General features: G+C 38.8%; 1 protein-coding gene across 3 annotated transcripts in view; it reads right to left on the reverse strand.

Moving 5' to 3' along the window:
* The window catches only part of TNFSF13B (TNF superfamily member 13b), a 41,793-nt gene extending 29,753 nt beyond the window's left edge, over positions 1-12,040 (reverse strand). The window contains exons 1-4 of one of the 3 annotated variants that reach the window (XM_061170793.1): positions 12,029-12,040; positions 5,116-5,228; positions 3,785-4,144; positions 3,619-3,706 (exon numbers count right to left, since the gene is read on the reverse strand). In XM_061170793.1, the coding sequence (XP_061026776.1) occupies positions 3,619-3,706; positions 3,785-4,114 (418 nt within the window). In that variant the 5' untranslated portion in view covers positions 4,115-4,144; positions 5,116-5,228; positions 12,029-12,040. Of the gene's footprint in view, positions 1-3,618; positions 3,707-3,759; positions 4,307-5,115; positions 5,229-6,135; positions 6,196-12,028 lie in introns of those variants that run through there. The other 2 variants (XM_061170794.1, XM_061170795.1) reach the window with 2 other exon arrangements.
* Between the last annotated feature and the right edge of the window lie 6,863 nt (positions 12,041-18,903).

An 18,903-nucleotide genomic window follows, 5' to 3' on the forward strand; every position in this document is an offset into this window, starting at 1 on the left:
GAATGATATTATAATTCTGTTAAGTATAAATCCACTGAGTGTACTACTGACGTGGCTTAAAAAAAAGCGTGAGATCAAATACTATATCATTTACTGAAAATTCTATGTTTTTTAGCAGTTTAACAAGCTATTTGAAAATGCTAAGACTCCTAATAGCAATAAACCCTTTTTCATTTAACTATGAAAGAATAGTGAAACCTACGTAAGGAAAACCGTCTTACTGTGAAATTTAAAATTCTGTATTTAATAGAGATATTAAAAATTCTTGAATATATCAATTCAAAGTGTGAAAATTCATTTTCTTCTTCAGAGTTACAGTTTTTCTAAAATTCCAACAAAAACGTTTATAGAAAATGAATAAATAAAATAGAAGCTAACGCTTTGAAAGTAAAAGGGATAACTTTGGCTTTTGAGTTTTACTTAAAATAAATCACAACAACTAGAATGGAAACCAAAACCAAAGAAAGTTGCTAGATTCAAACTGCATAGAATTTTCTCAATTCCAAAAAAAGGACCCTACCAAACAGAAAACAAACAAAAATCATGGAGTTTCAGACAACCTTCTTGGTATATATATATGCATTAATTTTGGAGTAAGGCTAAACAAAATAAATTTTCCCTGCACAAAAGGATAGTGTCTAAAACAACATTCAAGCCAATTTCATTGACCGGGAATAATTGATATTACCTATCACTAAGGTTCTGGTCTTCAAACCTTTCATCTGGGATCTATGAATGTTATAAATATATGTAGAGAGAGATTTAGAGATATACACGTACTAAGTATATTTATACAGTATATATATACACAATATATATACAATACATATATATACATATATATATATACACACACAAACACCATATATATGCTACATGAGGGTTTATAAAAATCTGAGGCAAACCATGATAATGACCATAGTGACTACATCTGGGCTATGGAAATCGGGTGCATTCTGATTCATTGGTTAGAACTTTCTGCTATTCTCCAAACTTTCTAAAAATTGCAAATTATTTGGGGAAAATTTTTGTCAGTATACAATTTTTGGATGCCCTAGTAACACAAATATGAAAAAATATTCACATGGGAGGAAATTTTAAAATATTAATAGAACATATTTTGGTCAAGTGGGACTCAGGGAGTTATTGATTTCTTACTCAATTCTTTCCTTCTTAAATCTGCTGTAATGAGTCTATATCCTCTTTGGAATGGAAAAGTTAGGGTTTATTTTTAATATTAATATTTAGAGGCAGGGGAATACTAGCAGACAAGGTTGAAGAAGACTGAGGCGTCCTCACCCTACTAGACATTGAAGCTCATTTTATTATAAAATTACTTAAAATATTTAATACAGATAAATAGGAAACAAATCAATGAAAAAAAACAGTCTCAAAATAGATTCAACTATAAATGAGGAACTTAATATAATATAGTAAGCGTTCCAATGCAAATGAGTTTAAAAGAATCATCTAATGAATTTGGCCGAGATATTTAGAAACAGTTTGGAAGGAAAAAGTAAAAGAAGAAAGGGGAAGTTAAGGAAGGAAGGAAGAAAGTTCCTAAGAAAGGAAGTTAGTATGACATGACCTACCAAAATAAACTCCAGGACTAATGGATTAAATACCAAACTACAACACTAAATTAAACAAATTCAAAATGGTAGAGAAAAGAATAAACTACTTAAGAGATTATGAACAAATATATTTTTAGCTTTGATGTATTACAGAAAATTTAAAAAGTGTATCACATTAAAATATACAGATGCAAAATCTCCGTACAAGTTTAAAAAACTGCAAAATATTGTGAAAATATTTACATCAAAATTTTGATAAACAATATGCCTAATATAGAGTTTATTCAAAATTATTTTAAAAATAGGACAAATGAGGGAAGTTATAAATAAAAATTAGCAGAAGATAAAATTAGAAGTTATCAAAATATGCAGAAAGAAGATAATTCTTATTTGTAAGCAAGCAAAAAATTAAATTTGAGGCACTGCTTTACAACTACTAAACTAGCCAAAATATATTTTTAAAGATAAAATGCTGTAAGAATGTGGAGAACTTGTACACTGCATTTCTGATTGCATACATTTGTAATTCATTTTGAAAACAGTATGGCAACAGGTAGCAAGGGTGCTAAAGATGTTCATCCTCTTTGGCTCAGACATTCCATGTATGGAATTTATATTGAATATATGCATAAAATTCCTCAGAAACAAAGAGATCTGCACAGAAATTTTGGCATGTTCCATTCTATCAAAAAAATTGGAAATGATCATGATAAATAATTGTATGATAACAAATAAATATGGATGTGTGAGAATTACTTAGAAACAAGGAAAACGTTTATTGTGTAATAAGTGAATACAAAAACATACCACAGTATATATATACTGTATTTTTTCAATTATGTAAAAAATATAGATGATAAAACGCAAAATAGGAAAATAATCGATGTGTTAAAGTATAGTAAAAATATGAGTGTTTTCCAGTTTTAAAATGTTTAAACCCAATTGTTTCTGATAATTGGCACAAAGATATGATAACCAGATACAAAATTTACGGTTGTATAAAACAAGGAAGAATTTTTTCCACGAATAAGGCATTTAGTGAAAAATAAGTTTACAGAAGGAGCATCCTGTGTGTTGTGTGTGTGTGGTGTGATAGGACACCTATTCTGTCTCTCGTGCACTTCTGTTCAGAAGTACAAATACATGTAAATAATTACACCTGTTGGGTCTGCCTCACACTCACCGTGAAGATTAAAGGAAACAGGAGGTGTGACGATACCTCTCCTAGTACAAGCCTGCCTGGCACATTCTAGGGGCTCAAGAAAAGGTTCCTTCAATATAAAAGGGAAACAGCACCAAGGATTTGTTAAATTGCAATATTAGTAAATGCAATGCAAATGCTTCTTTCTCAGCCCTGAAATGAAGGAACTAGAGCTGAATCACGTCTTGGGAGGCCCCACCAAACCTGAGGTGTCAGGAATTCATACAATTCTGTGGAACACGTGGAGCTGGAAGAAAGGTGGCAATCACTAAGGAACTATTACAAGAAGATTATAAACGTGTGGAGCTCCAGGAAAAGCACACGTTAAAGAAAAGCATTCAAATCTGTGTGTGTGTGTGTGAGTGCGTGTGTGTACAATAAGCTTTTTTAAAAAAGCAAGACACCAAATAAAGCACAAACATGCACCTGCTTCCGGGCTGATCTACACGTGGTTTCACAGCGGCTACGCCCCCCAGGAGATGCTGTCTGGCTGCCCTCCTCTGACAAAAGCTTATTCTGCATTGGCGCGTGGTGCTTTGTTCCTGCACTGCCAGACGATGCTCCTGACATAGGAGCGAACTACCTATTTGAGGGGAAATGTGGGCCCCTTGCCCCTTTCCTAAAGTGCCGCACAGATCAATACCTCTCCCCACAAAATCTGCTCACTGTAGGACAAAACGTGCTGTCGGCCTATGACATCGGCCAGGGCTTGGCTTTGCCCTGGAGCCACACCTGGCTGGGATGGTAAGTTTCCAAGTTCCTAGGTCCTGTTTTGCTCCCCTCTCCTCCTCACCTGTGAACTGGGATCCCTGACTCCTAGCCGCTTCTGTGCCCCAGACATACCTGTTTCTTCTGCATCCGGCAGGCCACGCTTACTCCTGCTGCTTTGGCTGGAGTTGCTCTCTCCTGGAGCTGGTAGCGCCAAGCTCCCCTGCCAAGAGAAGAGCCCCCCGTTATTGCCAGGGCGTCTGGGCGCGGGAGCATGGGGCTGGGGCTGCCGCAGACTCACTTGCAGCGCGGAGGTGGCGGCCGCAGCCTCCCGCAGGGCGGCCCTGGGGGCTGCGGCTCCCGCCTGGGGGGCGCCGGGCAGCTCCCGCAGCTCCGCCCGGAGCCTTCCCAGCTCTGCTTGCAGGGAGGCTACGCGGCAGAAGGACAGCACCGTGAGGCAGCAGGACAGCAGGGCCAGCAGCAGCGTCACGGCCAGCAGCTTTCCATCTTTGGAGAAGCGGACAGAGGGGCTTTCCTTCTGGGGGAGGATGGAGACTGTCTCCTTCAGTTTCATTTCGTCTCTGGTCTTAGGGCGAGAAAGGCGTGACTGCTCCCCTGTGGAGTCATCCATTTCCCTCCTTGAACTTTGAAGGTTCGGGCCCTTAGAATAAGTGACCACAGAGAATGGATCATTTCCTGTTATCTGTGTTTGTTGATGTCCTACATTGACTACATGGCCCAGCCCGGCGCTCGCCCTCCGGAGAGTTCTCCTGAATTTTCTTCTCTCTGCCCGGCTGCATCTCTGCCCCTACTGTACGATAGGTCTTCCTGGCATTCGCCCTTCTATGTGATTGCTCAATCAGTCTTCCTCATTTCACTTTCAGTTTTTGTAAGAATTTTAATGGCATCTCAGAACACTCATGCACAAACGGGCCCCTTAAATCTACTGACGGGAAGGAGTTGGGGGTTTGGACCAGCACCCTCCGGACAACTTTTAAGATAGAAAGGTGTTTAAGGAGCTCCCCCTCAGGCATTAGGAGAGAACTGGGTCCACTTGGGGCCACGTGGCTTTGTAGGGAAGGGGGAAAAGAACATTAATAAGTTCCTGCTGGTGTGATAAAATTAATGAATGCCAAGGTCAGATAAGCTAAGTACACTAGCATTGAACTGTAGTCAGCTGGAGAGTGATTCATTAACAGTCTCTAAGTGGGAAATAAAATGAAATGTCCTCAGACGAGGCATAAAAGTCCGCTGGGGAGTACTCTCCCCACTATCACCTTAGCAATGTAATAAGAAGAATGTGCCTAAATTTGGGGGACCTATTTAGATTAGGTACGCAGGGGATTCTTTATATGCAGGTGTATGCATTTGGAAAGGGACCCTAAGCAATCCTCTTCCTCCTGGGCCTCACTGCTAGAGAGGCAGCCACCCACAGGATGGCCAGTCCCCCGGAGCTGTCCCACCTCTGCTGTCCCCACCTCTGGAGCTTTAAGTCCCTGCTCCGTCGGACACCATTTGGGGGAGAATCGGTCTTAGCTCAGCTCCAGATGCCTGGGTCCCGTCATTAACTGCTCTTTCCCTAAAGCAGCTTATCTGCCCGTCCACATTAGGCCGACTCTGCCCCAATCTAACCTGTATACAAGACGACCCGACTCGACCCAGACAGACTTTAGTTTCAAATCTCTATTGTTGGACGTGGCGTGGCTGTAAGGACACCAATCCCGCCTGTGATTCAGTGGCCTCATCTGTTGGATGGGGTGATAACTGTCCCTGAGAGCTGTAAGGAGACTTACAGGAATGTAGAACAAGCTACCTTTAAGATGTTCCCATTTTTCATTCATTTCCATTCATTACATTCATTCATCATGTGGAATCTATTTCATTCATTCATTTTATGAACGGAATGTTTCATTTATTCAGTCCATGGAATATTTTTCATTCTTACAAACAGTGCTGCAATAGACGCCTTTGTACCTGTCCCCTGGTCACAGCTGCACACACCTGCTGGAGAAGAGCACATAGTCACCTTGACCAGGTGTCTCTGAGCTCCCTCCCAGGACCGCCTGTTTCATCCTTGCCTCACTAAGTGTGATGTCATCCGCCTTATTCATTTTTACCTCTGGGGATTGTTGTTTTTTCCTCTGCATCTGCAAGTTCCAAGACCTTTCAAAATGACTTAAAAATTTTTTTCTGTTTAAAAAAAGGTTTTAGTGATTCCCGTGGTCCCCCCAGTTAGCTGTTCTCAGGTGGAAGTTGTCTTCTATGAGTGAGCGTGCAGACTCTTTCGTGTAATACAACTCCTTTGTGACTCCTTTGTGACAGTCCTTGTTTCCAGATCAATCACGGTAAAACATACTAGACAACATTTCAATTTTTTAAAAAAGGACTAGTTTGGGGATTACTTTCTGACTGAAAGTAATTGAAACTCTCTCAGATTATATGTGTGTGCATTCATAGTACCTAAATACAGAGAGAAATAAAAGAATTCAAGGCAGTGCTAGAAACCAATTACTCTCTCTTCCACCCTGGACACCTGCAGCCACTGCTTCTTTCTGTGAATGGACATTCTTCCCCTTCTGGCAGGCCACTCCACTCCGTGTTCTGCTGTAAAAGTTCTGAAGAGAGAGGGAATGACTTGCTTTAGGGAATTACCTTTGCCTTCAGCTGCTCTCCTGGGAGAGCCACTGAGCAGTCTGCCTGCAGCCAGTTTGGAACCAGGAGCTGGTCTTGGACCACCAGCGGGCAGCCCCAGCAGAGGAGGGCTAGTGCCCCCTCGACCAAAGGCAGCAGGGCAGCTGGCCCAGACTGGACTTGGCCAGGAGATGTCCTCCACAGCCATCACACAATGCAGTTTCTCAGCAGACAGGTAGAAAACGAAGTGGCATTTATGTGCTCTCGAATTTCTTATTAGAGGAACAAAAGGAAGTTATTACTCCATCAATCAAGGATCTGTTTCCTGCAAAGGAAAGGGTGTGACAATAATTTAACTGAAATTCTGTTCAACAGATAGCAAGCAGTCCATAGTCATTGACTAGCTCACCACATTCACGTTTATTTAGGGCTGGACCTGAGAAACAGTTCTCTTCCATGGTTCAGCTCCTTTTCACCCACTTCTTTTTCTCAACTGGAGTGTAAACCATTCTCCTGCAACAGAGCTGAAACAAACTGAATAAACAAAGTGAGTCCCATGTTTCCCGTCCCATCTATTCAGGAGAGGGTAGATAGGAACATGGGAGAGTATATTTGAAAAGAACTGAAGTCAGGAGTTTGTCTGATGGATGAAACACAGCATAAAACAAACGTCTACTCTGACTGCTTGCTTCTTGTAGTGACAACCACAAAAAGATTCAGAAAGCTTAATTTTAAACTTCTGCCTTAACAGTCCTATAAAGAATTAGCTGGTTTGAGAAATCTATCCTTTACCCATTTCTTTGAGGAAAAAAGTGTCTTTCATAAGGATTTGGACAACTCAAGCATGGAGACAACAGCTCTTCTAGAAATGCGTATGTACCTAAAAATAGATCTAGGTAAAGCTGGCTTCCTCAGGTGCTCAGAATATGGAAAATGGCTTGATGCAAACAATTATTAATTTCAGAAAAAATCATGTTGTTTTCTTGTAGAAATATATACATGCAGTCAGTTGCTATTATAATTATAGTGAAACTCGAGTTGGAAGGCCAAGTGCTAATCGCTCTGTGAAACTGAACCAGGAAGTAATGTGTGATTTTAAACATAGACAACACTGGTCACTTCTTATACAAAAAATAATGTCAGCGCCTGCGATGTTGATTTCTATTTCTTAATAGTTATATTCAAAAGAGGTGTATGTATTTACTGGAGCTTAATTTTTGCCCGTTTTGGAAAAAAAATCCACTAAGAGTTCAGTTTCATTTGTGCATTGTCCTCAACGTGTAGTGTAACTGCTTTCAGATTTAATTCTCTTGAGTGTTTATTTAAGTGTGTGTTTTTAAGAAATTTCTGTTTAATACTATTTTCAATTAAAGTGCAATTTAGTTTGTTATTCTTTACCTTCATAATACTTACGAGAATATTTTCATTAGTATTAAGATGAATATGTGGCAGTCCATGTGACCATCTATCTATTTCATATACATCAACTAATTTTTCTATTTTACATGCATGACACAGACAATACACGTTGACACAGAGGGGCACTCAAATAATACCTGGTCAGATTTGACCATCTCAAAAATGTTGGGAGAAAGGATTAATTCTATCCATGCAGGGAACATTACTTATGAAATTCTGTCTGTCTTTAAAAACGAATAAAGCAGAGTTTGCAAACATTTTTATATTTTAATTTAAATTTTAAATTTTAATTTTAATCCTATTTGAAATTTTGCTTATTAAATGTAAGAAGTAAAATGATGGGGGTGAGATGTACGGCCTCTGAAGTCAGACACATCTGTATGCCCAATTTTGTTTTACCATCTTAACAGACTCTTTCCTGCCCCAAATCCAGAAACTGATTTTGTTTAGATAGCCATTTTGGTGGGATGCTGACCCACTGCAAGCTTCAGTTCTAATCACTGCAATGCAGTCCTGGTGATTCCATCCGCATCAGCACTGATTGCTAAGAGTGGACGGATAAGAGAGGTTTCTAACAATCAGATGGGAGGGGTGGTCTCTTTGGGGGCTCATGAGAAAGAGTTCGTCATCTTTAAAGAGAAACCCAAGAAAAAGACATCCTTCCTGCACTGCCACATGTTCACATATGACAACACAGAACTGTGCTGGCCGTCCACCAACTGCTGTGCTGTCCAGGCTGACAGGTGGAGGGTAGGAAGAAAACCTGGGTCTCTAACCGCACTACTGTGCTGCTGAATTAATCAACTCTTCGTGTTCCCTATTTGGGGATGTTTTATACTGAGTAATACTTGTGCCTTATTCTTTAAGCCAATTTGAGACAAGATTAGATGTTAATGGATCCCAAAACATCCTAACTAATTCTGCTAGCTTGAGGATATTTATATTCCTACAACCAAAAAATTTTGTTTCGAATGTTCTTCCAGAATTTTTCCAAATGTCTTCATGTTAAAAATTACAATGTAAAGAGAAATTTTTGTTTTATAGTTCATCTAGCATTTATTGCTGGAAAAACTAGCTCATTCATTAAGAAGAATCTTATTTCCATTTCTACTATAAAGTTACTTTTTGATAACTTCAATTATTTAGTACAATTAGGAAACTTAAGAAAACAACATCTTTAAAAGTGTTATTCTGTGGAGATGTACTGAAGGGATCTGTCCTTTCTATGTGGACCCAGAATAAATTCAGTCACCTCTTCAGAAAGGGAAATAGGAAATCAGAATTGTGGGTCACCATGTAAGGAGGGAATCACTTCGAATTAAAGAAAAACCAAAGGAAGCCCAGGGTATTCTGAGAAAAATGCAGCCTGAATCCATTTTTCTTCTCCTTCCTACAGGCTCTGAGTTATCCGTCTTTCTTGAGCCAAACTACAGAGGAACCCAGAGGCAGCTGGATGTTGGGCTCTGACAGGTCTTAGACAAAGAAAAATGATGTGAGGCTTCTTCCCCCAAAGCAAGGTTAGGTATAGTATTGAATCTGGGACTGGAGTCTCAGTGGGTCTTTGAATAAATGGCAGAGTAGAAACCTGTGGGCCCAGGCAGTGGGGGCCATCAGCCCCCCATGAGTGTGCCAGCTGTCCTTGACCCAGAGAGGGCATGGAGGAACCAGGTGAGTGGAGGTATTCCTCCCGTCCCTGGAGCTGGGACAACGTAAGGGGTGAGAGGAAACGAAAGCCTCCCCAACGCCCATGTCTCATCAGTAGACGGCAAGCTTCTCTGCCGGCACCAGGCCGGCTTATCCGGATGGAGGGGACTTGGTTTCCCGGCAGCTGAGCGAGTAAAGAAAACTGATAGGATGCTTAGGAGAGGTGAACAGGCACAGAAGGAAAGAGAAACAGGAATCCTCTTGCGAACATGCAAAACAGAGGCGACGGACAATTTGAGTTCTAAAAATGAATAGAAAATTCAACTGCAGGAAGTTTTCTTAGAAACTAAAAATGATCCTCATCATTTTCCAATGAAACAGTTTAATAGACGAATTAGAAAGGAAAGGATGGTCACTTTTGAGCTCTGAATTACTGGCCTGCTGGCTTAAGTGGAAGTAAAACCTCAAAACACAGAGTAGAGACCTAACATGTACAACACAGGAGATGTTAGGGGCAGTGGGGTGGGCGATAGATTAAAAGACAATGATTTAAAAGCTTGTAGAGGGCTTCCCTGGTGGCGCAGTGGTTGAGAATCTGCCTGCTAATGCAGAGGACACGGGTTCGAGCCCTGGTCTGGGAAGATCCCACATGCCACGGAGCGACTAGGCCCGTGAGCCACAATTGCTGAGCCTGCGCGTCTGGAGCCTGTGCTCCGCAACAAGAGAGGCCGCGATATAGTGAGAGGCCCGCGCACCGCGATGAAGAGTGGCCCCCACTTGCCGCAACTAGAGAAAGCCCTCGCACAGAAGCGAAGACCCAACACAGCCATAAGTAAAATAAATAAATAAATAAATAAAATTAAAAAAAAAAAAAAAAAAAAAAAAAAGAAAAAAGAAAAAGGCTGGCTGTCCTTGGCCATAACCCACAAAAAAAAAAAAAAAAAAAAAAGCTTGTAGAAAGAAAATACCTTTCTTAATCTATGAAGGACCTCAAACTGCAGTTTGAAAGTTCTCACCAAGTGGAAACTCAGAAAAATAGACCCAAGCAAGACCTGATGAAATTCCTGAAAGTAGCAAAATGTGTGGGATATTCACAGTTTGTGAGATGCATTTAAATCTATTTTTGTGATGAAAATGACAGTTTCAATTGCATATTTTAGAAAAGAAGAATAAAAAAAGTGAATATAGTTCACACGGTCCTAAAAAAAATTAAAGTAAAAGCTTAAAGATAAGATAAAGATAAAGAAATATAAAAAGAAGAGAAGAAGTTAATAAAATAGATAGCAAGCGACCACGCAATAGAGAGGATAAAGAAAATTGGTTATTTGAAATGGCAAATAAAATGAATAATTTGGGGGAAGACAAATCGAAGAAAAAAAGGAAAGTACAAAGTTGCACTAACAAATGAAAAAGGGGATATTTCTAGAGCTATTACAGATGCTAAAAAGATAGTAACAAATGAACAAATTTTTGCAGTAATAATAAGGGGGAATGGGAGTTTACATACATTTCTATTGTGTACAAGGAAAATGAAATAATAAAGCAGGGAAGGTGGTTGCCAGATGAAGGGCAGTCAACATTTAGTTCTTCATTAATGTTCTAGGTGCTAGAAAGAAAGAAAAATTGAAAACTCGTGCTTCATGGAGCTTAAATTCTATTGTATGAGATCATCCATTTTGAACAATTTCAAATTTCATTTGATAGATTTATGCAAAATAGTTTCTTCTCTGGTTTTCCATTTCAATTTTAATCTGTGGCTCTCTCTCTTTTTCAAAAACTGTCTACCTGTGATTTCTCCCTTTATTTCATGGGAGGATAGCCAAAACTTGTTTGTTCTGTTATCATTGTTTAAGTAATCAACAGATGGTTTTACTTACTATCTTTGTGATTTGCCTCATTCTACTTGTCTTAAGTTTATTTTGTTGTTCTTTGTTCTAACTTCTTCAGTGGAATGCTTAAGCATTCATTTCCTTTCTTATTTGATCTCAATATATAGTCTATTAAATTTCCTATGAGCATTGCTGAGTGAAATTAAATCCTATTTGATAAGCAACGTTTTTATCATTAATATTTTAAAGAAAATCTGACAATTTGGTTTGGATTTCTACTTTGACTCAAAAAGTCATTTTAAGAGGTATTTATTAATTTGTTTTAATTTTTCAATCATTTTTTCCATTGTCTTACTAATTTCTACTCATTGCATTATAATTTTCTTTTACTATTTCTATTTACAAAATTTAGAGTTTCTTTGTAGATTAATAATACTGTCATTTGTGTGAATATAACACAGGCACTTGAAAATAAGGTACAATCTTACTAATTTTATTATTTAAATCTTCAATATCTTTTTTTTTTAATATGGTCTGTCACAGACTAATGGAGATCAACTAAAGTCTCCTACAACTAGTGTTTTTTCTATGTATTTCCCGTTGTTTCTCCTTTGGTTTTAACTTTACAATTACTGATGTTATATTATTTATTATATTATTTAGTATAAGGATATTCAAAAAAGAGGGTGATGCTTACTCATGTCTATTAAAAAGAGATTTTTTTCCCCAAATGTACAAGGAACACTTACAAAATTTAACTAATGACTCAAAAAAAGTAGACTTTTTTACAGGCTGCTGTGATGGATAGTTTGCAAAGACTGTGAGAACAAACCCTCTGGAGGAAACCCATTTGCAAAGTGACTTTGTATCCTGTCAAAAGGTTCTCTAGTTTCTTGCCCCTGAATCTGAGCTGAGCTTGTGAGTTGCTCTCACCAGTAGGATGTGGCAGATATGACTGAGTTCCAGCTTCCACTCTCTTGGACTGCTTCCCTGAGACCACCATGTAAGAAAGTCAATCTCACCTCTACTGGGGGATGAGAAGACACATGAAGAGGCACCAAACTGTCCCAGCCAAGAGCCAGCATCTGCTGCCACATGTGTGAGTGAGGTCATCTCGAACATTCCAGCCCAGCCAGGCTGCCAGGGACCTGCAGCCACAAGAGAGAACTGAGGTGGGAAGCCCACAGAATCACAAAAGTAACAAATCATCACTTTTATAAGCCACTAAGTTAGGGTGGTTTGTTACTTAGCAACAGATAACTGAAATATCACATTCATTGGTTGTAGTTAATAAAAGTAGAAATCATTACAAAAGGTCAAAGAGTTGTTTACTTGAAAATGTAAAAATACATTCACAAACTGTGAAGCACAAAGGTATGGAAAACTGAAGTTAGAAACTACCCAGAAAGCAAAGAGAAGGAAAGCAATTTATATACTAAAACAGCAAAGGCAATACTCATTAATAAAATTATGGCATTGAAAACAAAGCTATGATCAAAACATACGATATTCAAAGGAATCAAATGCTTATCTGAAGAAATTAGAAAAGGAAGAAAATAAGGCAAAATAATCCAGGAAATGAAAACTAGTAAAGATAATAAACATTGATGATTAATTGTTAATTATGATTGCTAGTTAGAATGTGAGTAAAGGGTACTCTTTCAAAAATATAAAATAATAAAGTTGTTTTGGAAACGAATCTGGCAATACCTAGTAACAACGAAAACACATAGACACTTCAGCTCAACAATATTACTGGTGAGACTCTATCCGTGAGAGGAAAAAACAGCAGAAAATTGCAAACATATAAAGTCTCAGGTAAAATTAAATTCCATTATGTTTAGTCCTCTATTGGAAATCTGCAACTTCTCTTCTTGTGTTTTCCTGCTACTTAAAATATAAACATAAAGACTCTCTTAATCTCAGATTGTTTTATTACCAAGTCTGATTGCTCAACAGAAATATAATTTTATAGGAAAATTTGTAAAAGCTGTATTAGATAATCGTGAAGTATCATAAAACATGTCTAATATGTCAGAGTTCATAAATTGCATTTATTGTTAATTACGTGTGAATGAACTGCATTTAAAATGAATTTGCTGATTTTTGTCTATTCCTTTTAAATATAAGCCTCTTTGTTCTACCACTGGTATAAAAATAAGAGGGTGATTTCCAGAATTTTAACCAAAAGCATAATCTGTTATCTCACAGCTACAGCTGTTTACATATTTTAAACTAAATAATGTTTCTATTAGTTTCAAAAATTAAACACAATCCAGACCCATGTTCGTATTTCCACACTCAAGAAAAGTGATCACGATGCAGTACAAAATTCATGTGAAATTTTCACTATCACTTATCAGCCAGCAGTATTAGTAATAATTAACCAAGGATAACAAGTCAAATAAAATAAAGTATAAACTGGGCTCTGCTGGTGACTATTAAACTCCTTCAGTATTTTAGAACACTAATCTTAAATCATTAACTGTAGACATTTTTTGAGTTTTTTTAATTGAGGTAAAATTGGCATATGACATTATGTTATTTCAGGTGTATAACATAATTCAATCTTTGTGTGTGCTACAAAGTGATCACCACAGTAAGTCTAGTTAGCATCTGTTACTGTACAACTGATCCCCTTCACCCATTTCACCCACCCTCCCCAAGCCCCTTCCCCTCTGATAACCACCAATTTGCTCTCTGTATCTGAGTTTTGTTTTGTTTTGTTTGTCTGTTTGTTTTTTATATTCCACATGTAAGTGAAATCAAACAGTATAAGGATACTGTCTTTATCGATATTTATCGATATTAGGATATTAGTCTTTATCGATCTGACTTTTCACACTTAGCATAATACCCTCAAGGTCCATCCATGTTGTCACAAATGGCAAGATTTCCCCCTTTCTCATGGGTGAGTAGTATTCTACTGTATATGTACCACATCTTTTCGATTTAAAAAAAATTGTGTTAAAATACACGTAACATAAAATTTACCACCTTACTTTTTTTTAAATTGAAGTGTAGTTGATTTACAATGTTGTGTTAGTTTCCGGTGTACAGCAAAGTGATTCAGTTATACCTATATACATATTCTTTTTCAGATTCTTTTCCATTATGGTTTATTACAGGATACTGAATATAGTTCCCTGTGCTATACAGTAGGTCCTTGTTGTTTATCTATTTTATGTATAGTCGTTTGTATCCACCTTACCCTTTTGAAGTCACTTTTCAACTTCTCTTTAATATGGTTGACTTTTTTTTAATAAATTTATTTATTTTTTAATTTATTTTTGGCTGCGTTGGGTCTTCGTTGCTGCACGTGGGCTTTTCTCTAGTTGCGGCCAGCGGGGGCTACACTTCGTTGCGGTGCGCGGGCTTCTCATTGCAGTGGCTTCTCTCTTTGCGGAACACGGGCTCTAGGCACACGGGCTTCGTGGTTGTGGCATGCGGGCTCAGTAGTTGTGGCACACAGGCTTAGTTGCTCCGCGGCATGTGGGATCTTCCCGGACCAGGGATCAAACCTGTGTCCCCTGCATCGGCAGCTGGCTTCTTAACCACTGCGCCATCAGGGAAATCCCAATATGGTTAACTTTTGAATTTATAATCCTCACCCCATCCCAGATAAGGAAAGGTATCTCATTTGGGGAAACTTCTGTATGTCATGGATTTGCAACACGAAGAGCACTGTAGGAGGCACTGTACACATCATCTCAGGCTCCAGAAGGTGGCAGTGCGTGGCGGACAAAGCCCCGGCCAGCACTCAGAAAATCTGGGTCCTGATTACAGTTGTGTGACTAGGTCTGGTCCCTTCACCCTTGGGTTTCATCTCATTCCTCTGTGGAAGGATATTCACTTCTCTTTCAGGTCTCTTCCACTCTAATCAGTACAGAGAAAGGCATTTTGATTCCCAGCACTGTCCTTTACCTACAGTGTCTCCTGTGGCCCTAGATTTTTTTTTCAAATTGTGGTTTAAAAACACATACCATAAAATTTACCATCTTAACCACTTTTAGGGTACAATTCAGTAGTGTCAAGTGCATTTACCCTGTTGTGCAACCATCACCACCATCTTTCTCCAGAGCTTTTTCATCTTGCAAAAATGAACGTCCATACCCATTGAACTAAGAGCTCCCTTTCCCCTCCCCCAGGCCCTGGTCACCACCATTCCACTTTCTATCTCAATAATTTTGACTACTCCAGATACTCATATAGGTGGAATCATACAATATTTGTCTTTCTGTGACTTGCTTATTTCACTTAGCATTATGTCCTCAAGGTTCATCCATGGGATGGCATGTGTCAGAATTCCCTTCCTTTTCAGTGCTGAATAATATTCCAATGTGATAGTAATGTAGGTAGCCCTCATCCAATCCATCGAAGGTCTGAAGAAAACAAAGAGGCTGACTTTCCCTTGAGTAAGAATGAACTCCTCCTGCCTGTTAAGGGGGACACGTGTCTTTTCCTGCCTCAAGACTTGAACTGAAACACTGGCTCTTCTGGGGTATTGAGCCTGCTAACTTTTATAGTAGAACCTACAATATCAGATCCCCTGGTTCTCAGGACTTCAGACCTGTACTGGAATATGTATGTATGTATGTGTGTGTGTGTGTGTGTGTGTGTGTGTGTGTGTATACATACACACACATACTGGAATACATGTATATTTACACATCCTGTTGGTTCTGGAAAATACTGATTAATATAATACCACATTTTGTTCATCCATTCATCCATCTGATGATGGATGATAATCAACTTGGGTTTCTCAATGATCAATTTGGGTTGCTTCCACATCTTAGCTACTGTGAATAATGCTGCTATGAATACGAGTGTGCAAAATCTCTTTGAGATCCTGCTTTCAATACCCTTGGACAAATACACAGAAGTGGAGTTGCTGAATCATATGTTAATTCTATTTTAATTTTTTGCGGAACCTCCATACTGTTTTCTGTAGCGGCTGCACCCATTTTATTGATACATGTCCATCAAAGTGCTCAAGGGTTCCAGTTTCTCCACATCCCTGCCAATACTTCTTATTGTCTGTTTTTTGATAGTAGCCATCCAACAGAAGTTTAGTGATATGTCATTGTGGATTTGATTTCCATTTCCCTGATTAGTGATGAACAATGGACATTTTTTAAAGGTCTTTAAAGTTTACTTTAAAAAATAGCACAAATGCTAACTTATTTACAATGTGAAATAAAACTATAGACAGTTTTTGTGCATTGACTGGCACATCTTCTCAAATAGGCTTGTAAAGAAAACCTCAATCTTCCTCCTATGTATGTTTTTTTCTTTTTTTTAATTTAGTTTTCTGTTTGTTTGTTTTATCTTTCTATGTATCTTTTTACCATCACACCACTACCAATCTCTCAACTCTTCTGACACCAAATGTGTGGGCGCTTCTCTGCGAGGCCGGCTGGCTGTCCTACAGTTTAATTCAATTCTGACACATCTATCTGGAGTTCGTCTCAGGTTCCACAGGCTGAGGGCTCAGTCCCACAAGACTAACTCCAGCCCACTTCAGATGGCAACCACAAGTCCAGGCTGTCACTGTGCTTCTGATAGACTGGCTATAAATCAGAGGAACCCACGACCCGATCCTTGGGTTCAATTAATTTGCCCACAGAACTCAAGAAAATGTTAATTAGTGTTTACCAATTTGTTATAAAAGGATACGATAAAGGGTACATATGAACACCCAGACAGAAGAGGTATGTGGGAAGCGGTGCCTTGCTTCCACACCCTCTCCAGGATGCCATGCTCCCAGCACCTCCAGGCGGTCACCAACCCCACACTTCTGGAACTTTTCTGAAAGCTTCACTAGGCATGATTGCCCATTAACTCCAGCTCCATCTCCATCTCTGGAGAATGAAAAGTGGGGCTGAAAATTCCAAACTTCTAATCATGGCTTGGTCTTTTTGGTGACCACCCCTCATTCGGTGACCAAGAGTCTCCTCATAAGAACAAAAGACACTACTATCACCTAGGATATTCCAAAGGATTTAGGAACTCTGCATCAGGAACCGATCAAAGACCAATATAAATATTTTCTAAATCATTTTAAAAAATCATTTAGAAGCTAACTTATTAACAATGTGAAAAACTATAGATACAGTTCTTGTTTATTGATCAGCAAATTTTCTCAAATATGCTCAGATATTCATGTGTAAATACACTAGTGAGGCAACATTAGAAGCACAGGTTTTGGAATTGAGCAGGGGATTTCTTGGATTAATTTCACAGTTACTGTTATCAACCCATGTTAGCAAAATAAACCTACATCGTCTACAAGGACACACCTGCCCTTACACCCCACTCTCTAGGTCACGGTCTCCTCGGTCATGTGGGAGACTTACTGCTAATCTGACTTCTATTTTTCATGCCCCATTCCTGACCACTCCTCTCTAATTGAGACACTGTTTTCCTGAAACATTCTACTTTTTAAGGAGACTTTGCATATGTTTAATCTATTATTGTTTGTTCTATAATATAAAACATAAAATCCAAATGCAATATATAAACAGATGAAGATCCTGGATCAAAAAAAAAAAAAAAAAAGCTCAAAGAAATTTGGGGAGAGATTGAGGAGAGCTGAATACAGATTGGCTACTTTGTTGTTAAGTATCTTAGGTGTAATAGTGGTATCGTGCTTCCGTAGGAGAACACCCTTATTCTTAGGTGATGCATCCTGTAGTATTTATGGGTAAAGTGTCATCATACCTGCAACTTACTTTGAAATAGTTCAACATAAAATAATAGATATATGATGGATATAACAGACTGACAGGTGAAGCAAATATGGAGAAAAACATGAGCAAATTCTGAATCTAAGTGACAAGTGAATGGTTATCCATTTTACCACTGTCTCAATAGCTCCGTACGCATGAAAACTTTGTAACCCCACAAATGGAACAAAAGGTCAATCACCTTTTTCTTACAAGTTCTGTGAAAAGAAAACATTGGAGGCGGCCCCTCCGTCTTTCGTCCACGTACATAACAATCCTTTTCCTAAAAAGTAAGATGTGTGAGTTTTAATGATACTTTCTCTTGCTTCTGCCCTTTCTTCCAGAAGGCAGGTCAGCTTCTTTGTACTCTTATCCTTCAGAATCTATGCCCATCACATGCTCTGTTGATTCTGGATTTTTAAATCATGCAGCATCTTCGTCAGTTTCCAACACACCGGCACTCAGGAGAGACACTGGAAAGACAAGGGGATGGTTTCCACCAAGTAGGGAAACCCGCATCTGCCACCTGCAGGGCCTCTGATGGGGGCTCTGTGTGGAGGCCAGAGACACACAGTGTCCCTAGAAGCCGCGGAAAACAGACTCATGGCTGAGCCTGGTGTGGAAGGAACGATGCCGCCTTAGAACAAACTCTGGAGTAGAAAGACCCAACAAGATTTAAATAGCAAGCATCCCAGAAGTTATCATATTATATTGAAAACCTGAGGCACTGCTCCAACTGTCTTAGATCCCATAAGTCAAATGGCTCTAGAACCATCTCAAGGAAGAGATTAGGGGACCCTGACAGCAGAACCATCTTGATCACCAAGATTAACAATCCAGCCAGGAAGATCAACGAAGGCTGAGTCAGATTTAATTTGATGTAGAAAAACAAGGAAACAGGATCTTTCCTGCTCCCAAGTACAAGGGAGTCATTCTCTTTCAGAGAAATCTATTCTTTCTAATTATAGCATGTACTATTTGTACTGCATGTGTATATATTTATTTATTTACCTGTTCATTGTTCATCTCCCAAATTCCATGAAGGCAGAAGCTGTGTCTGTTTTGCTTGCCTTTATGGAACCAAAATACAGTACAGTGACAGAACACACTATAAATGCTCCATTCATGTAAACAATTAATGAAACAAATAATATCCATTATATTATTAT

This window comes from Eubalaena glacialis, chromosome 16 (assembly GCF_028564815.1).
Source record: "Eubalaena glacialis isolate mEubGla1 chromosome 16, mEubGla1.1.hap2.+ XY, whole genome shotgun sequence".
Classification (NCBI taxonomy): Eukaryota; Metazoa; Chordata; class Mammalia; order Artiodactyla; family Balaenidae; genus Eubalaena; species Eubalaena glacialis.